Here is a 15,967-nt window from a genome sequence, read left to right as displayed (position 1 = left end):
CCAGGGAAGTTAAGTTCTAATCGAGTAACAACAGAATTTTTTGACCCAAACATTGTGTTGCAGCCGTCCGAACCAAAGCCTATGATATTTTCTAAGGGTAACCTGGATGATGTAAATACAGCAATAAGCTTGTTGTATATTACCTCAGCCGTAGCACCAGTATTTGCTTCATCAGCATTTTTGCCAGAAAAACATTGCACTAAACTAAAAAATCTAGTTACAACTTTTTGACATTTTGAAGAAAAGTACCGCACGCAAACACACATATTTTTTACGCTGCTTATATCTGTAGATTCGACTATTAAGAAACTAAACCTTTTATGCCTTAGCTCTTCTACAAGCTCCTCAAGACAACATTTCCCCAAAACGTTCTTAATAATGCCGGTACATTTGGTTCTTCCCATTTGCATGTCTTTGGCAATTCTGGAGTCAGGGAAGATATTTTTCATAAGGGGCACTAAGTGATCTGACAGTTTCATAGATAAGTTATGCTCAAAAATAAAAGCGGCTACTTTGATCTCTGCTTGGGAGACTTGATCTTGAGCCTCATTCTTTTTAAAAAATGAAGAATCGATTTTAGGTTGATTTGATGACAGTCCCTTTACAAGCTTCATGTGTTTAACGCCCTTGCCGTGATTTTTGATGACTGTAATATCAGCTTGAAAATCATGCAATGCACCTTGCCCGTAGAGGATTATCTAAAACACAATAAATACCAAATAAATCAAAGAGTGTACCACAGTCCCACCAATTATTAATTACATAATGTATGTAATATTAAGCCACCGAATTTATTTATTCTGTTTTTTGCTATTTTGATAAATTTATCTAAAGAAAATAAAGAATTTATATATAAAAGTCAGTTACGATTATTTTTGCAAAAATATTCGTTTAAGTATACCGCTCACGACGCCGCATCTAATAAATTTAATCAAGCTATGGCTAAATTAACACCTCACTGGTATAAACTATACACCGCCAAATTATGACAGATTAGATAAAGCGTATTAGGATATTCCCGAAAAACCAATTGTTTTATTTAAGATTAACACTCTGCATCTCGTAAACAAACCGCTGTTGCGGACACATGTTTATCTAAACTTGTATTAAAATAACCTAAAGATTCATTTGTCAAATTTATTGTACCTAATATACTAAATTAACACCCTGCATAATGGAAATATAACACTTACTTTTAACAGGTTTTAACCACGCCTTAAAAAGATTTTCCCATTCTACCCTGTATTGCTGAGGTCTAGTTTCCCGTCTTTGCATGTTTTTAAAACGTTTCCTATTGATGTTTGCTTCAGATTCCGAGTTCGAATCAGAAGAGTATTTTGACGTAGTTGCAGCGTTCATTTTACACGTTTCAATTACAATATTACCAATTACACAGTGAAAAAGTAATAGCTCTCTACCGTAGGCTTTAATATGTATGATTTAATTTTTATTTGACGTTCTGTTCGGTGATTCCCACAACTCGTTACCGGCGGAGCCCACGCCGAGCGCCGTTTAAAGATTTGGATTTGATTAATTTGGTCTTGAACTTGCACCAGAGATGGCGTTATCGGTTTGGAGTTCGGATAAATAATTGAAAAATAGCTAGTAGGGAGGAAATATAATGGGTAGATGCCTAGATGATATACATATACATTTTGCCAATAATATAACTCAGTTAATATTTCAGTTAAATTTTAAGGATAAATTATGTTACAATTCAATAATTATGTTACATCTGCGCAAAATTGAACGATAACTGGGTTCGCTGAGTAGCCATCTCGGCGCTGTTGGTCAGAAGTGTGCCTCGCTCTGAATGACGTTTTCGAAAGTGAATTTTTGGTAAATAATCGTTTTAAATTCATTTTCAATAGGAATAAGGCGTTGTAACGTTCGCGATTATATGATTGGCTCTAGTCTGATCGGAAAAAAAAAGAAAAAAAAGGGTTTTGACTCACACCACAGGTCACTTTTGATTCTATTATATAAGTATAAATATTTTTTTTAGTTCATATATTTTTAGAATTTTATATATCAAAAATTGTTTCGCATCAATAACATTTTTTTTTCGTATGTGCAGGATGAAAATAGATTTCGAAAGTGATGAGAGGTATTTGATTACATTAAAAAAGGTAATCATGGATGCGAATTACACTATCCTAAAAAAGATGTGGTCAGGATATATCGTAAAGTACTTGATCCTGATAAGAGTATAAAATACTTACCAGACACGAATGTAACTTTACGGAGAATGACATGTCCATCACAGAACACAAATATATAGTTGTATATAGTATAGATGTCCATTACTTAAAAATGTCGAATATTGCATTAGCATTAGCAAAAGGTGGGTCCAACTAAGAGTGAGGTATATTTCTAACAGCGCTGATGTGGCGATTTCTGAAACTAGTTTTCCTTCATTTTTGAGTACACACGTTCAGCATACAGATCAGTCTCCTTTAGACTAGTCTCCTTGGTTGACAGTTAACAGCTTTTTTGTTTATTATTTACTTTTATCTAATAATCAGTGCCCACATCCGTTTTATTTTTTTTTTGTTTAAAATTAATATGTTAATTTGTTAATATTAACGATGAAGACGTGGAGTTTTAACAGCTAATAAATAACTAACATATGAAATTAAAAAGGTAAGTGGGGAATACTCTAATAGTATACTACTTGCTACTAGTAAAATAAAAAAAGTAATGTCTAGTATTCAATTAAAAATAATATTTACTTATTTCTTATTAATCCTCTTTCAGTGAAGTCCTAATATTGCAGTAATTATATATACCAGACTTATTTTTATACAACAATTTAGTAACTCTTATTTAAACACAAGCCAGCCTTAGATTAAAAAAGGGTCTGGTAAAGTTAAAGGGACATCTAAAAACCAATTTTTTTTTGAAAATTTTTACAAAGAATGTTGAGTGTGGTCAAAATATTGATAAAAAAGTGAGAATGATTGGAAAAAATACAAAATTTTGGAAATTATGAAGGTTTTTCTACATACGTTAAATACGTAATTATTGCCAACTTGCACAAGGTTTTTTAGCTCTTGATTTTGCTATAGTTAAAAAATATACATATTGGGGCAATTTTGGAACGGTTCTAGTCGACTTTAGGTATCTCTGAATTTTAACATTTTTGAATATGAAATAGTAAGCTAATCTTTTTTGGACTATTTTAAGCAAAAAAAATTGGAGGATGAATAACATTTTCTTTAATAAAATAATAAAAACAAAAAAAATCATGACAATGTGTACCTATGTACGATATAAACTCGTTTTCGAACATTCGCCGCAAGCGCTTTATGGCTTAATGGTAATGAGAGTGAACTATGAGCCGGTCGGCCTGGGTTCAGATTTCAACTGTGCCAGTATTACTTTTTTTATTTTTTTTGCGACTAAGAATTTTGTAGTTTTGGAAAAATTATTTAATTTAAATGAAATTATACATAAAATATGACCAAAAAGACGAAATTGTTTATATAACATAAAAAAAAAAGATTTTACCTTTTCTTGTAATTAAGTCCCTTTATTTTCATGTAAAAAAAACATACCGAAGACACCCATAATGTATTATTTATTGTTTTGGTACTTTTTAGATTTCGATCCTAATTAAAAATAATATGAAATATAGGCATATTCTATTTAAAATTAAGTCTAAAGAATATTTTTCATATAAATAACAAAAACAAAATTCCTTTCCACCTTCCTTCATTATTCTTTTTTATTGACGTTTGACATAACACCGCGAGGTGACAGCGTTGCCATACATGTTCCTTGATTAAAGAATTTTTTATTTCTTCTATATGAATGTTTTTAGTGTTTTGGGATCGGTTGAATTGCATTGGGTTGATTTTGGGTTGCGTAAGCCCCCCTTGTGCTCGACATTTACGAGCCCTCTCTATATTTTTTCATATGAATAGAATCTCAAAATATTAAAAAATATGAAGGCTACGAACCTTTGCATAAGGGAATCAATTTTTTGCTTGTGTACAAATGTGTGTAAAAGTAAAACCCATTCACTATTATAGTGTAAAAACACTGCTATCATTTTGGCAGATAGATTTAGATGTCTTTTATGTTTTCTCTTATATAAGATATGCTTTTTAAATGTACTTGTTGCTTATTACATATATACACAATTTGGCAACTGCAAGATCATATGTTTGTAAAAGCTTGACAATGTAATTATCAATAGCAACGAGTTTCGATCATCAAATAGAGTAGAGTAGACCTCAATTTTGACATAATTTAATATAATTTTTTAGTGTCCTATGTGAATGATCCGCAAATTTTTTTCTCTTAATCTATTCTTTTCAAAGTACTCTTTATGCTCAAATTTTAAAATATTGCAAAATCGGAGATAGTTAAGTCGACAAGACCCGGGTTGGCTGTGGACTCAATTTTAGATAATAAAGGCATAATATAGTTAGATTTTACATTACATGAACAAAACACATTTATCAGGTGTTAAAAAATAGGTATTATTTATTTAAATTATTTGATATTTTATGTAATTTTATATATAATAAATATACAATCCAAATATACGATCCCTTTTTGCAATCCCAACTCCACATGTGCGCCAACCACACAGTCCCCTGTGCGCACACGGGGCTGCCGCCCCATGTGCGCGAAATTTGTGTTTGTCACCTAAAGAAGTGATGTAAATCCTTCTAAGTTGCAGAATTTTGTTACTTAAGGTTTTAAATTTAAATTAATAGCATATATAATGGTCAACGTGATACCTAGTCGCAAATAGAGTGTAGTTAAGCCGGGTGTAATTGTGAATCATATGTAAGTAGAAAATCCTTTATAATTTTTAAAATTTTTCATTTTTTTACTTCATCCTCACTTTTTTATCAATAAAATGTTCAAACTCAAAATTCTATGTAAAAATTTTCAAAAAAAAAAACGTTTTTTAGACGTTCCTTTAACTTTAACGGACCCTTAGTCTATCATGGATAACTGAATTGGATAGTTGTAAAAAAAGCATATGTCACAAAATCATTCAAGAAGTTTTTCAAAAAACATTCACACACTAGCATTAGTTCTGCTAAAAATGAAAATGTATATTTAATTTTAAAACTTTATAATTTACCAGTGTTCTTTATTGCAGTATTTAATAAGCAAACCCAAATAAAGAAGCAAAAAATTACTAAACCAAAAGCTCAGTGAATTAAGAATTCTTATTAGTAACTAAAGTATGTTTTATAAAAAATAAAACTACAAAATATAAATTTACCAAAAATGTAGGTTACTAAAATCAAGCTATTTATAGCTTAGAAAGGTTGATGTATGATTTGCCATGAAAAACGAAACTATTTTAAATTTTAGTGCATCTTGAAACAATAGTCATAAAACTTGGTCAACACTTTGAAATGTAGGTGTATTTTTGTGAAATTTCTCAAATTGTCAATAATATCAATCAAATTTATTCATAAATTATATAAAGGGTATTTTCAGTTATAAAAAGTTTTGTTTATATATGTTATATTGTTTATATTTGTGACTATAAGTTCATTTAAAGAAAGCTTTAAGGAGGTAGTTTTTGATTTTAGGCTTAAACAGTTTTTCTGACAGCCCTTTAATTTCATGTGGTAGTTTCTTGAAGAAAAATGGAGCAAAATATAGGGTTATATGATTTGGTAATCTATGGTATTCTAAGATTTTGGTGTGTTCTGGTGTCATGCTGGTGGACATCTGACAAAAGTCCATAAATATTTTTATTTTTTTTATGTACATATATCAGGCATTCATAAACTGAGTGATCTAATATGAGCCAAGACTGAAACTGCTCTCCTCTGTAGTCCAAAAATTCTGGTAGAATGTCCCAGGCAAGCAGGCCATATGTAAATAAGGAATTGACCAATGCATGATAGGCAATCCTGCACACATCCAAATTTTCTGTCTGAACCAGATTTCTCAACATGAAAATTGCAGAGCTTATCCTTTTTGATATTGCATTAACATGACATTTGAATTTGTCATTTTAGACTTCATCTAAAATTGTCATTTTAGAGTTCATTGTGATACCCAGAAACCTTATCCGACTGTTGACTTCTTCCACATCATGAAATCTAAGAGAAAACACCATGTTTTTGGTTTTGCTAGAATTAAGATTAAGTTTGTTATCTGTAAAGCAGTCGGCCACAATCTCAGTGAATGCATTTCTACATGAGAGTGGTGAGGTGGGTTTGATTTATTTGAAAGCTTATAAATTAATTTAAGCTTGTTTATTTATTGTACCTGTATTGTTATGTTGTTTTGTTGTTTTTTTATGTTTATTAGGCTAATCTTACTTCATCGTTCTTTTATTATTTTGTTATAATCGTTTCTTTTGTATTATTTTCTCTTTGTAAAATGTCTCTGTTGCATAAATGAATAACATGTTCGCATTGTTTTACAACTGTTTACTTTAAAAAATACGTGAAAATTTAATACTAGTAAATCTAGTTCTCAGCAATTTCAAATATGCATTGCAATTTTCCACATTCTCATTTTTAGATATTTTTATTAATTAAGTTCGTTTATAATTAGGTCTAATCCAGGATTAACTTTATTATCTACTAAGTAAAACACAATGGCAGAACTAGATTACCAAATGGCTTTACTACTACAATACAAGTTTGAGCAGGAGCACAAACACAAAGAAAACACAGACTCTGACCTGCAGTTAGCTTTAGAACTACAAGAACAATTTAAGCAAGAAGAGGAAGTCCAAAGACCCAAAAACAATTTAGTGTATAAGAACACAAAAGCAAATGATTCTAAATGTTTGGTAGATCCTTCATGGGAAGTAATCGACCCAACCCCTGATGTCCATGTGCTTTTTATTACATTTAATAAAAGGTTTTTTTGGGACAAATTGGGTTCAGTCACAGTTTCTTGGAGTAAAAGAATGACTTCATGTGCTGGAATATGCAGCTATCAAGGTAAGCTTTTATCAGATTCATTTTTAAGTTTGATATAGTGTACTAATTATATTAAATTAACCTCAACACATAATTTTTCCTTAATGCTATAGGAAGAGGTGGTATGTGCTCTATCACTCTAAGTGAGCCACTCTTAAAACTTAGACCCAGAAAAGATTTGGTTGAAACTCTTCTACATGAAATGATACATGCTTATCTGTTTGTCACACATAATAATAGAGACAGAGATGGACATGGGCCAGAGTTTCATAAGCATATGTATAGGATAAATGGTGAAGCTGGTAAGTTAAGGCCGACATAATATTCACAAACAGGCGCAATATTAGACATTGACAGTTCCGTTTTATTCTTAATCAAGCTTCTTCTTTTCTACTAAAATATGTGTACAATATCAGTTAGTCACAGGTATGCTATGCTATGATATTCACAGTCAATATGTAAATAAAATGAACACATGTATAGGTTAATTTAGAAAAGGTGCACATGATCAATTATTGTTCTTAGTCTAAAATATCAGTTTTTTTTTTGTAAAATGTCTTAAAAATAAATAATGCCCAATCACTTGGAAGTAAGAAATATATCACTATTCAACTAGCTGCAACTGGAACTGCTAACAGATATAAAATGATATAAGCACAGTCAATTTTTAAGATATTAATTTGATATTTTAATGATTGATTACCTGAGAACTCTCTAATTTTTGGACAAATGAAAAAGTCAAGAGCCCTATATTATAATACACGCATTAAATTTTATTTATTTTATTTAGCCTACAAACTAAAAACGAAAAACTCACTTAAACAACTTAACTCTTAATTGGGCTGAAATTTCTGCCCAATAAAAGATTTTTTCAGTTTGGAAGCAAAAGTATGAGATCAATTTAGGAAAATATGGGCAACAGTTTATAACTCAAAACTTCAACAACAGTTTTAAATCGAAAAAAGCTTTCAATTTATTGTTAAATGTTAACAAACTAGTACAATTTTTTATCTCATTTGGTAATTTATTAAATAATTTTGACTTTTTACGAAACCATGCAGAAACTCTTTCGGACTGCGCTTGAATAACGTCAAATACTGCTCTGAAGTGTTTTCACGGTTGCGTACGTTTAATGTGACATCGTGGCACGTATCACCCCGAAAGCTTACTCAAGCTCAATATTACATTTAGTTATTTATTTATTTGTTACAAGTATCAATAGCTACAAGGCCACTCCACTTACAGATACTAACTTAACATACCATAAAAAGTACTGTAATAAATAATAAAAGGAAATACAAAAATTAGCAAATACATAATGTGCATAATAACGCAGAAATTACATTATAGAATATTCAGAAAGTTTATAAATGGAAGAATTTTTATAAGGATTGGTTCGTGGATAAGCCAGATAAAATACTAATGGATGGCGAGTGTTAATTTTGTTTAAAGCAAAAGGTAACTGACTAAGAATCTCAGGACAATCTATTTTGTTTTTCAATATTTTGAAAAGAATGCACAAAAATATTCTAATTCTTCTCTTACTCAGAGACAGTCTATCAAAAACCGGCAACAAATGATCATTATCACAGGCTCTCTGGGGATATACAGAGTGTTTCAGGACTATGGGATCAATATTCTAAACTGCAACAGTAGAAAACATTTGAGTACAGGGACCCATGTCCGCAAAAGTGTCACTACGGCACTAAAACCTTAAGACGCGTTTGAATTCAGAAAAACGGTGAATGGCCTAAATAGGGTTTAATGCATTTGATTTGTGCCTTTTGTACATGATATCATCACAATAATTTTTAAAAATGTCAGTGTTTAAAAATTTTATAGCTGATAAGTTTAAACAATTTACCGGCGCTCGTGTGTTGTTATCTTTAAAAACGAGAATGTTTTTTGTAACTGCATTTCATGTCGCCAAGGTCCGTCGTTAAGGTTTAAATTTCAACATTCTCCCAGATATTTTGAAAGAGAGCAAAAGCTTTAATAAAACTTTGGACAAATGATTTATCAAGTTGGTTCCTTAAATTGATGTCCAAACCCCTATCCATCTGATCACAGAGAAGAAGCAGTCGTTTTTGACAGCTGCCGATTAGTCCATCGGTGACAGTCTTTGTCATGTTTGATGCATTTAACTGGTACATGCAGGTTATGGTATGTGTGTATTTAAATGAATATCTGAATTTAGATGAAATATTTATGTTTATAAAATTCAATGTTATACTTAAGTTCTACATTACATTTATTTATTTGTTTATCAACAAACGGGAAAAGTCTTATTAACATTTTACATCTAATTATTGGTAGAAAATGGCAAATAAAATTAAATATAAAATAAAAAAATTACATAACAACAAATCATATAATCTAACTTGCATCCTGCTCAAACGTAAGATTCAGAAGTCGTAATAATCGATACGAGCTAAGAGCCACCTGCTCCAGCAACACAGCTTGCCGGTCAATTAAACCATTAATAATCTTACAGATAAAACATATAAGAAAAGTTAATGTCTTCTCTGAAACAAAGACTGTAAAATATTCTCGGGAGTCTTCCCAAGAGATTCCCAGATTTTTTACCAGAGTTAATATTTTCAAGAGTTAGTGTTTTCACCATATATAGAATGTACTATGTAGATCCTTCATTAATTTGTAAAAAAGATTATGTAAGAACATTTCCTTACATTGAGAAAGCGGAGGTTTATACAGCACTAATGAAATAAATTATCTTAGCTTTACTACATTCAGAAGTAATAATATAATTTTTACGGCTACATTCAGAAGTAATAACCTTGTATATTTTTATGCCACTGCTCTACGTCATTAACAAACAAATTGAAAAGGAGAGGTGCTTAGTATTGACCTTGAGGGTCACCAGATAATACATTGATCATGGTTGATACGAATTCCCCGACTTTAACCCTTTGCCTACGACCCATCATATTCAAAGATAATTTACTAAAACCCATGATTTTTAACTTAGCTAAAAAAGTTGATGATTTACTGTATCAAATGACTTGGAAAAATCCGTATCTATAACGCCAACCTGATATCCATTCTCTAAAGCGATTCCTCCTCTTGACAAAACCATGTTGGTCATTAACAATAATTCTCTTGCATAACCAAGAAGTTGATTACAATCTAATGTATCTGTTTTTCAACCCCTCTGTAATTGCCAATGTCTTCTCTATCCCCCGCCTTAAAAATTGGAATAATTCTGGAATAATCTCTTTCCAGATATTGGGAAAATTAGCCCGTATAAGTGATTTGTTAAATATTAAACATAAAGAACTACCAATACTTTACAAGTTTAGCTATCACATATTGTGGAATTCCATCTGATCCGCAACTAAGACTAACGGAAGAATTTTTTTCAAAACCTCAGAAACCTTAATACATATTATTATATACATATACATACTCAATATTACATTTTTTCTTCTGAGCATTAATATCGGGTACATAGACAGAGCTGAAAAACTCAGGAAATGAATCGGCATCATCGCCGTTCTACCACCACAAAAACATTCGATCAGGCAGATCAAGCGACCGTTTCTGCTCATTAACAAATCTCCCGAAACTACGAGGGTTTTTAAAAATTGTAATCACGAATATTCAGAACCTTGCAAATAGCACACAGGCTGGAGTAATGAGCATACTGTTCTTCTTGAGATCTGGATTGCATAAAAGATTTATGACCTACTTTTTCTCAATAATGAAATTTTTGAGTTCAGCACTGAACAATATGAAAAATAAAAATTCTTTCATAAATCACATTATCAATTCCTACTCTTTAAACATACTTATTAAAATTATTCTAAGAATTTATAAATATAGTTGTTTATATGGTTAAAAATTATATCAAAAATACCTAATCATCAATATTGTAATAAGTTTTTTCAACTAATAAGTTTTTTTACTCTTTTTTTTAAGCTTATGGCATGTTAATTGTCTAGCTGAAATTGGTAGATGGCTAAATAGTGTCTTACTAAGGTAATAATTAGAATTATAACGCAAGGCTGAAGTGGGTATGGAAAGGTTTATTTTAAGACAACTTCGAGTATTGCTAACAGGCTCCGCTCATAAAGTTGAAGAGTATTTCTTATGCATCAAACATACAGTTTTCAGAATAAAAATTGATGCTAGAGTCAAAATTTTTTTAGATATAAAATGGGGTTTACAAGATTCTCTAAATCCTATATTGCACAAGAATCTCAATATATTTTTAAAATATGCTTTTGTCAAATAAACAATTTTTGAAACACATATCTAGAGTCGCTTCCCCAAACGCAAAGTCCATATCGCAAATGGGGAGTCAAGTAAAACAAGCACTTTTTGTTAAGGATACCTCTAATCTTTCGCATGTCAAAGCTTCGTGATGCCAATTTTAGGAATAATTGCTCTACATGTTTGACAAATTTCAATTTATCATCTACCAATACCCAATCCAAATCCCGAAATTTATTGCCGTTTACTCTCGAAATAAGATCTGTGTTTAATACCACGTTTCCAAGTTTACATTTAAAATATGAATCTCTTTTTAATGATGGCCCGACCGTGTTTACATTAGCATTAAATACATTAATATCTCTATTATACCAAATCAAAGTGGTATCATCGGCAAAAGAAATGTACTGTCCATTCTTAATTATCGCCGGCAGATCATTAACATAAATAAGAAAGAGACGTGGTCTCAAAACAGAACCTTGTGGCAATCCTGTCAATACATACAACTCATCCAATACGTCATTTCCAAAAATACCTTTGTGGTTTCTATTTGACAGGTAGGACTTGAGCGATTGTAGTATTATTGACTTCCTGAAGCCATAGACTTCTGCAGTAGAATGTCATGTGACATACAGTCAAAGGCTTTAGCCAAATCACAAAACGCCACTGCAACCGCTTCTCCCTCATTCTCCCTTCAGGTAGAGCCTCTCCAACATCCAGCATATAAAAGATTGCATCATTGGTTGAAACTCTAACTGACAGTTATTAAGTACATTATGAACTTTTAAAAATTACACCATTCTTTTCTTGAGAAGTTTTTCTGCAATCTTTGTCAAAGAAGGCAACAGTGAAATTGGCCTATAATTTGATGAAATATCCTATGAGTAAACAATGAAAGTCCCTGATACAAAATGTCATAGAACCCCGACGATGCCTCTCCAATAGTTAAATCACTCAAAATCTGTTGATAATTAAAGCTCCCAAGAAAGTAGTTCTGTTGAAACCCATAAAATCTCCATTCCTAAAATCATAAAAATATTCAACTTGTTTAAGGTTTCTGTGACTAGTGAACACTAATTATCTGTAGTATACCAATGGATGTTGACCCAATGGAAACAATAAATCAGTTGCAAGAGCAATACATAAATTCCTATAATGGCTAAAACTTAAATCTAAAAATATATTTCGAGCATTATGAATATAAACTAATGGATAAACATCTAAAAACATCAAACTATTAGAGAGAATTTCAGCATTATTGCCTACTCGACAATCTACACGCAAACCATGATCATGATGTATTTTTCCATCTGGCAAGAGGTAGATTATAATTTCCAAAGAATAATTATTGATTATCTCTATAGTATCACAATGTAATTGATAAATCAAAACATCAGAGTTGTTCAACATTGGTTTGCTCAAGTTTTGTTTGTTCGAGACCTCGCCGATTTCTTTATTAATACAATTACACTTCTCTCTTTTTATTTGCACTGGTATGGTTAAACATATAGCATCTATATAAGACTTAACCTTTTATTGTATTGTAATCATAATCACTACAAACCACACCCTGCCTCAAAGACACTAGCTTTGAGCTAAAGCCACTAACATTCTGATAATACATCCTCAATATACTTAAATCCCGTTTTTTGAGATTTACATATTAAGGGTACTCCATTCCTATAATGAAATTTTAATTTTTCCCCATTTTCGTTCATTTGTTTCATTTTAGTTTGAAGTTTGAGCTTCACTGTAGAGAAAGTTTGTTGGAGTTCTGTGGGAGGTGTTTGGCATATGATTTTTATTGTTTGCATTTTTTTTATATGGGACACAAGGATTCCAAATATTATTCAGATGAAGTTATACTGCTTACAATATAAGAATTATAAATTAGGTTGCGATTAATTTGATTAAGAAACGAAGAATACTTATATAATGCACTTAACATGGGTACCTTTTTTGTGACTATTTTATTGATATGTGATTCCCATGTAAGTTTATCATCTAAATTATAATAGTTTAATTCTTTCTAGGTACAAACATCTCGGTGTACCATGATTTTCACGATGAAGTCCGCCTCTACCAACAACACTGGTGGCGATGTGATGGTCCTTGTCAACATCAGAAGCCCTATTTTGGTACTGTAAGACGCGCTTCTAATAGAGCACCAGGACCAAACGACAGATGGTGGGAGGAACATAAAAGAAATTGTGGAGGAAATTTCATAAAAGTAAGTATTTGGTTCATTATTTTTAAGTATGTTGGACCATGGGGTAGCTGATTGTGACAGTTCATTGTTTGTTGTAGGATGTTCCCAACTGTATAAAACATTGGTTTAAAACCACCTTTAACTTATACAACCAAAGACCTGGCTGTAGTTACAGCTTTTATGCATGAATATTGTTGCATTTTTCTTAAGTATTTTATGTTTATTTTATTGTAATCGCATTAGTTATGTTAAATCGGATAGGGGTACTAGAAATTAGTTATTACTTCGTTATAATACACTTTGTAATTTTTAATATGTTACTATCATAGGTGAAAAGTCCAGAGACAACAAGCAAATCAAACAAGTCTAAAAAACCTGACAAACCTAAGGATCCACCCTCAAAAATGGATATAAGAAACTTTATACCTGCAAAACCTAAATCGTCAGAAAAGTCATCACCTAATTTTATCAATAAAGTTCATACTATTACAAGCAACAGCGGTAACCAACAGGTATCCAATGTAATACCAACAAAAACTGCAAATATATTTGGTTTTACCAATTTGGGGACTGAAACAAGTTTAAAAAAGCCACACGGGAGCAACTCAGGGATTAAAGGAGCAGTTAAAAATTCTGGAAGCAGCACTTTCGTAGTCACTAGTAAAAAAACTAAGAACAGCACTAAAACTAATGATAAATCAGAAAACTCTGGCAAAATAACCAAGGCACCACCAGTCAAAATAGAGGCATTTAATGGTTCTGGACAAACTTTAGGTACCATCAGTACCTCTCTCCCTAATAGAAACGATTACTCTATTGTAAGGGATCATTGGCTGAAAAAGTATGAAGGCAATGGTCAGCAATCTGGTTCTGGAGTTAAACGCCCTTTCGGTAGTTCTACCTCTCTTAACAATGTTTCGAAAATCCCAAAAACTAATATAGTAGGCACAAGCACTACACCCAAAAAAGGGTCAGAAAATCTAGTTGAATGCCCAGTATGCCAAAAGCTCATTAGAAATGACAATTTAAACTCACACTTGGACACTTGTTTGGATAACCCACTATTGAACAACAAAGAGTGCCTTCTTTGTGGCGTTAGTGTGGCAAGTGAGAATTTTGACGAGCACTTTAGGGACTGCAGTGCCAAAAGCTTTGAAGATGATGATGATGTTATTTTAATAAATTCTCCTAAAAAAGTTCCTGAAACAAAGAGTTGTCCTTCCTGTAAAATAAAATTAAATGAAACTAACTATGCGTCACATATTGAAAGTTGTTTAGAGAAAATGTTTACTGAATTTAATAAGAAATATGGCTCAGATTCCAATGAGACTTCCTGTCTAGTTTGTAATAAAAAAATTCATAAATCTCAGGTGGACTCGCACTTAGATGAATGTAACGGCATGAGCAACATATTTGATACAACTAATGTTTTTATTGAAGATAACATAGATGAACCATGGAATGACAAGGACAATCATGATATTAGCTATAATTGCCCCTTTTGTTTGCAGTTAGTGGAGGAAAGTGCGATGGAAGATCATTTGGGGAAATGTTTAAGGTGCGAGGAAAAGGAAAAGAAGGAATGGGTTAATTCACTTTGTGAGGTTGATTCGGATTTTGAAGATTGTTAATTCCCTACATTTTTAAAATATCTTAAATGTTTAATAAATAATTTAAAATAGCCGGATCGTAAAAATGTAGGTGATTCGCAATAAGTTATGAAAATTTTTCCTAGTGAGATGAAATCATGGTATTAAGTTCCTGTTTGTGCGATAAGAGTAATTGATTGTAATTTGAGCATAAAGGCAGCATTTGTTAAACATACTATCAATATTTCGAAATTGTGATAATAACTGTTTCTGTTGTAATTATTAAGTGTTTACATGTGTGGTTATAGTCAGTAAGATTAAAATAAAAATATTTTTGATATAGATTTTGTATTTTATTTGACCTGAAATACAATTCACCACCAAACAATTACTTTGTTGTTCTTATTCAAAATAAATGTAGTACTATAAATGATAAGGTAATCAATTTTTGCATTGCTACTTAATGTTCGTTTTTGGTAGTTTTTAATATCCGTATAGCAAAATATGAGCATTCTTGGTACACGCATAGGTATGTTATGTCTGTTATGCAGTCGTGAAATTCTTGTATCTATGGTTTTGAGGTATCCCGCTTGGAAACATAACCAGTTAAGAGCTTCGCTTTAATTTTCAATTATCAAATATCATAATTTTATAATAATCATAAGGACTTTACTTCTGAAGGTACAATTTTAAGATAATAACAAAATAATGTATATTTCATAAAGAAACAAGTAATTCTTCAGAGAGAAGCTTTGGCGAGCACCTTCCTGATCATATTTAACCGTTATAATATATGAATCAATGAAGTAATATTTTTAAAGTAAATATAAATGCAAATGTTGTCACACTCCTACAAATGACATTTGACTTAACAGAAAGCGTTTAAAAAAATCATAAATACTCTAATTTGTTCAGAACATTAGAGTATTTTATCCTACATAAAAGTTATATTAGTTTACTACTGGTTGGTTCATCTGCTTATAATCAGTTTGATATATTGTTGCTTGAAAGCGGGAAAG

The 15,967-nt window shown here is 31.3% G+C and overlaps 1 protein-coding gene across 4 annotated transcripts; it reads left to right on the top strand.

Annotated features, from left to right (window-relative positions):
• The first annotated feature begins 2,488 nt into the window (after window positions 1-2,488).
• On the top strand, window positions 2,489-15,292 carry LOC126734187 (DNA-dependent metalloprotease SPRTN). 4 transcript variants are annotated; one of them, XM_050437730.1, is made up of 6 exons: window positions 2,489-2,643; window positions 6,544-6,938; window positions 7,031-7,219; window positions 13,184-13,380; window positions 13,458-13,568; window positions 13,689-13,829. In XM_050437730.1, the coding sequence occupies exons 2-5, from the start codon at window positions 6,587-6,589 to the stop codon at window positions 13,545-13,547; spliced, it is 828 nt and encodes a 275-aa protein (XP_050293687.1). In that variant the 5' UTR covers window positions 2,489-2,643; window positions 6,544-6,586; the 3' UTR covers window positions 13,548-13,568; window positions 13,689-13,829. The 4 variants fall into 4 exon arrangements, with proteins under 4 accessions (XP_050293687.1, XP_050293684.1, XP_050293686.1 ...); XM_050437727.1 differs by lacking the exon at window positions 13,458-13,568 and having other exon boundaries at window positions 13,689-15,292; XM_050437729.1 differs by having other exon boundaries at window positions 13,458-13,828.
• Window positions 15,293-15,967: the final 675 nt, after the last annotated feature.

This window comes from Anthonomus grandis, chromosome 3 (assembly GCF_022605725.1).
Source record: "Anthonomus grandis grandis chromosome 3, icAntGran1.3, whole genome shotgun sequence".
NCBI lineage: Eukaryota > Metazoa > Arthropoda > Insecta > Coleoptera > Curculionidae > Anthonomus > Anthonomus grandis.
This window is presented reverse-complemented; position numbering and strand designations above follow the sequence as displayed.

Bases quoted from the DNA above. Each gene is read 5' to 3' on its own strand.
- LOC126734187 (XM_050437727.1), top strand. From the start codon at position 6,587: ATGGCAGAACTAGATTACCAAATGGCTTTACTACTACAATACAAGTTT. The intron at 6,939-7,030 runs GTAAGCTTTTAT...TTAATGCTATAG, and splicing joins TGGAATATGCAGCTATCAAG to GAAGAGGTGGTATGTGCTCT. The intron at 13,381-13,688 runs GTAAGTATTTGG...TTACTATCATAG, and splicing joins GTGGAGGAAATTTCATAAAA to GTGAAAAGTCCAGAGACAAC.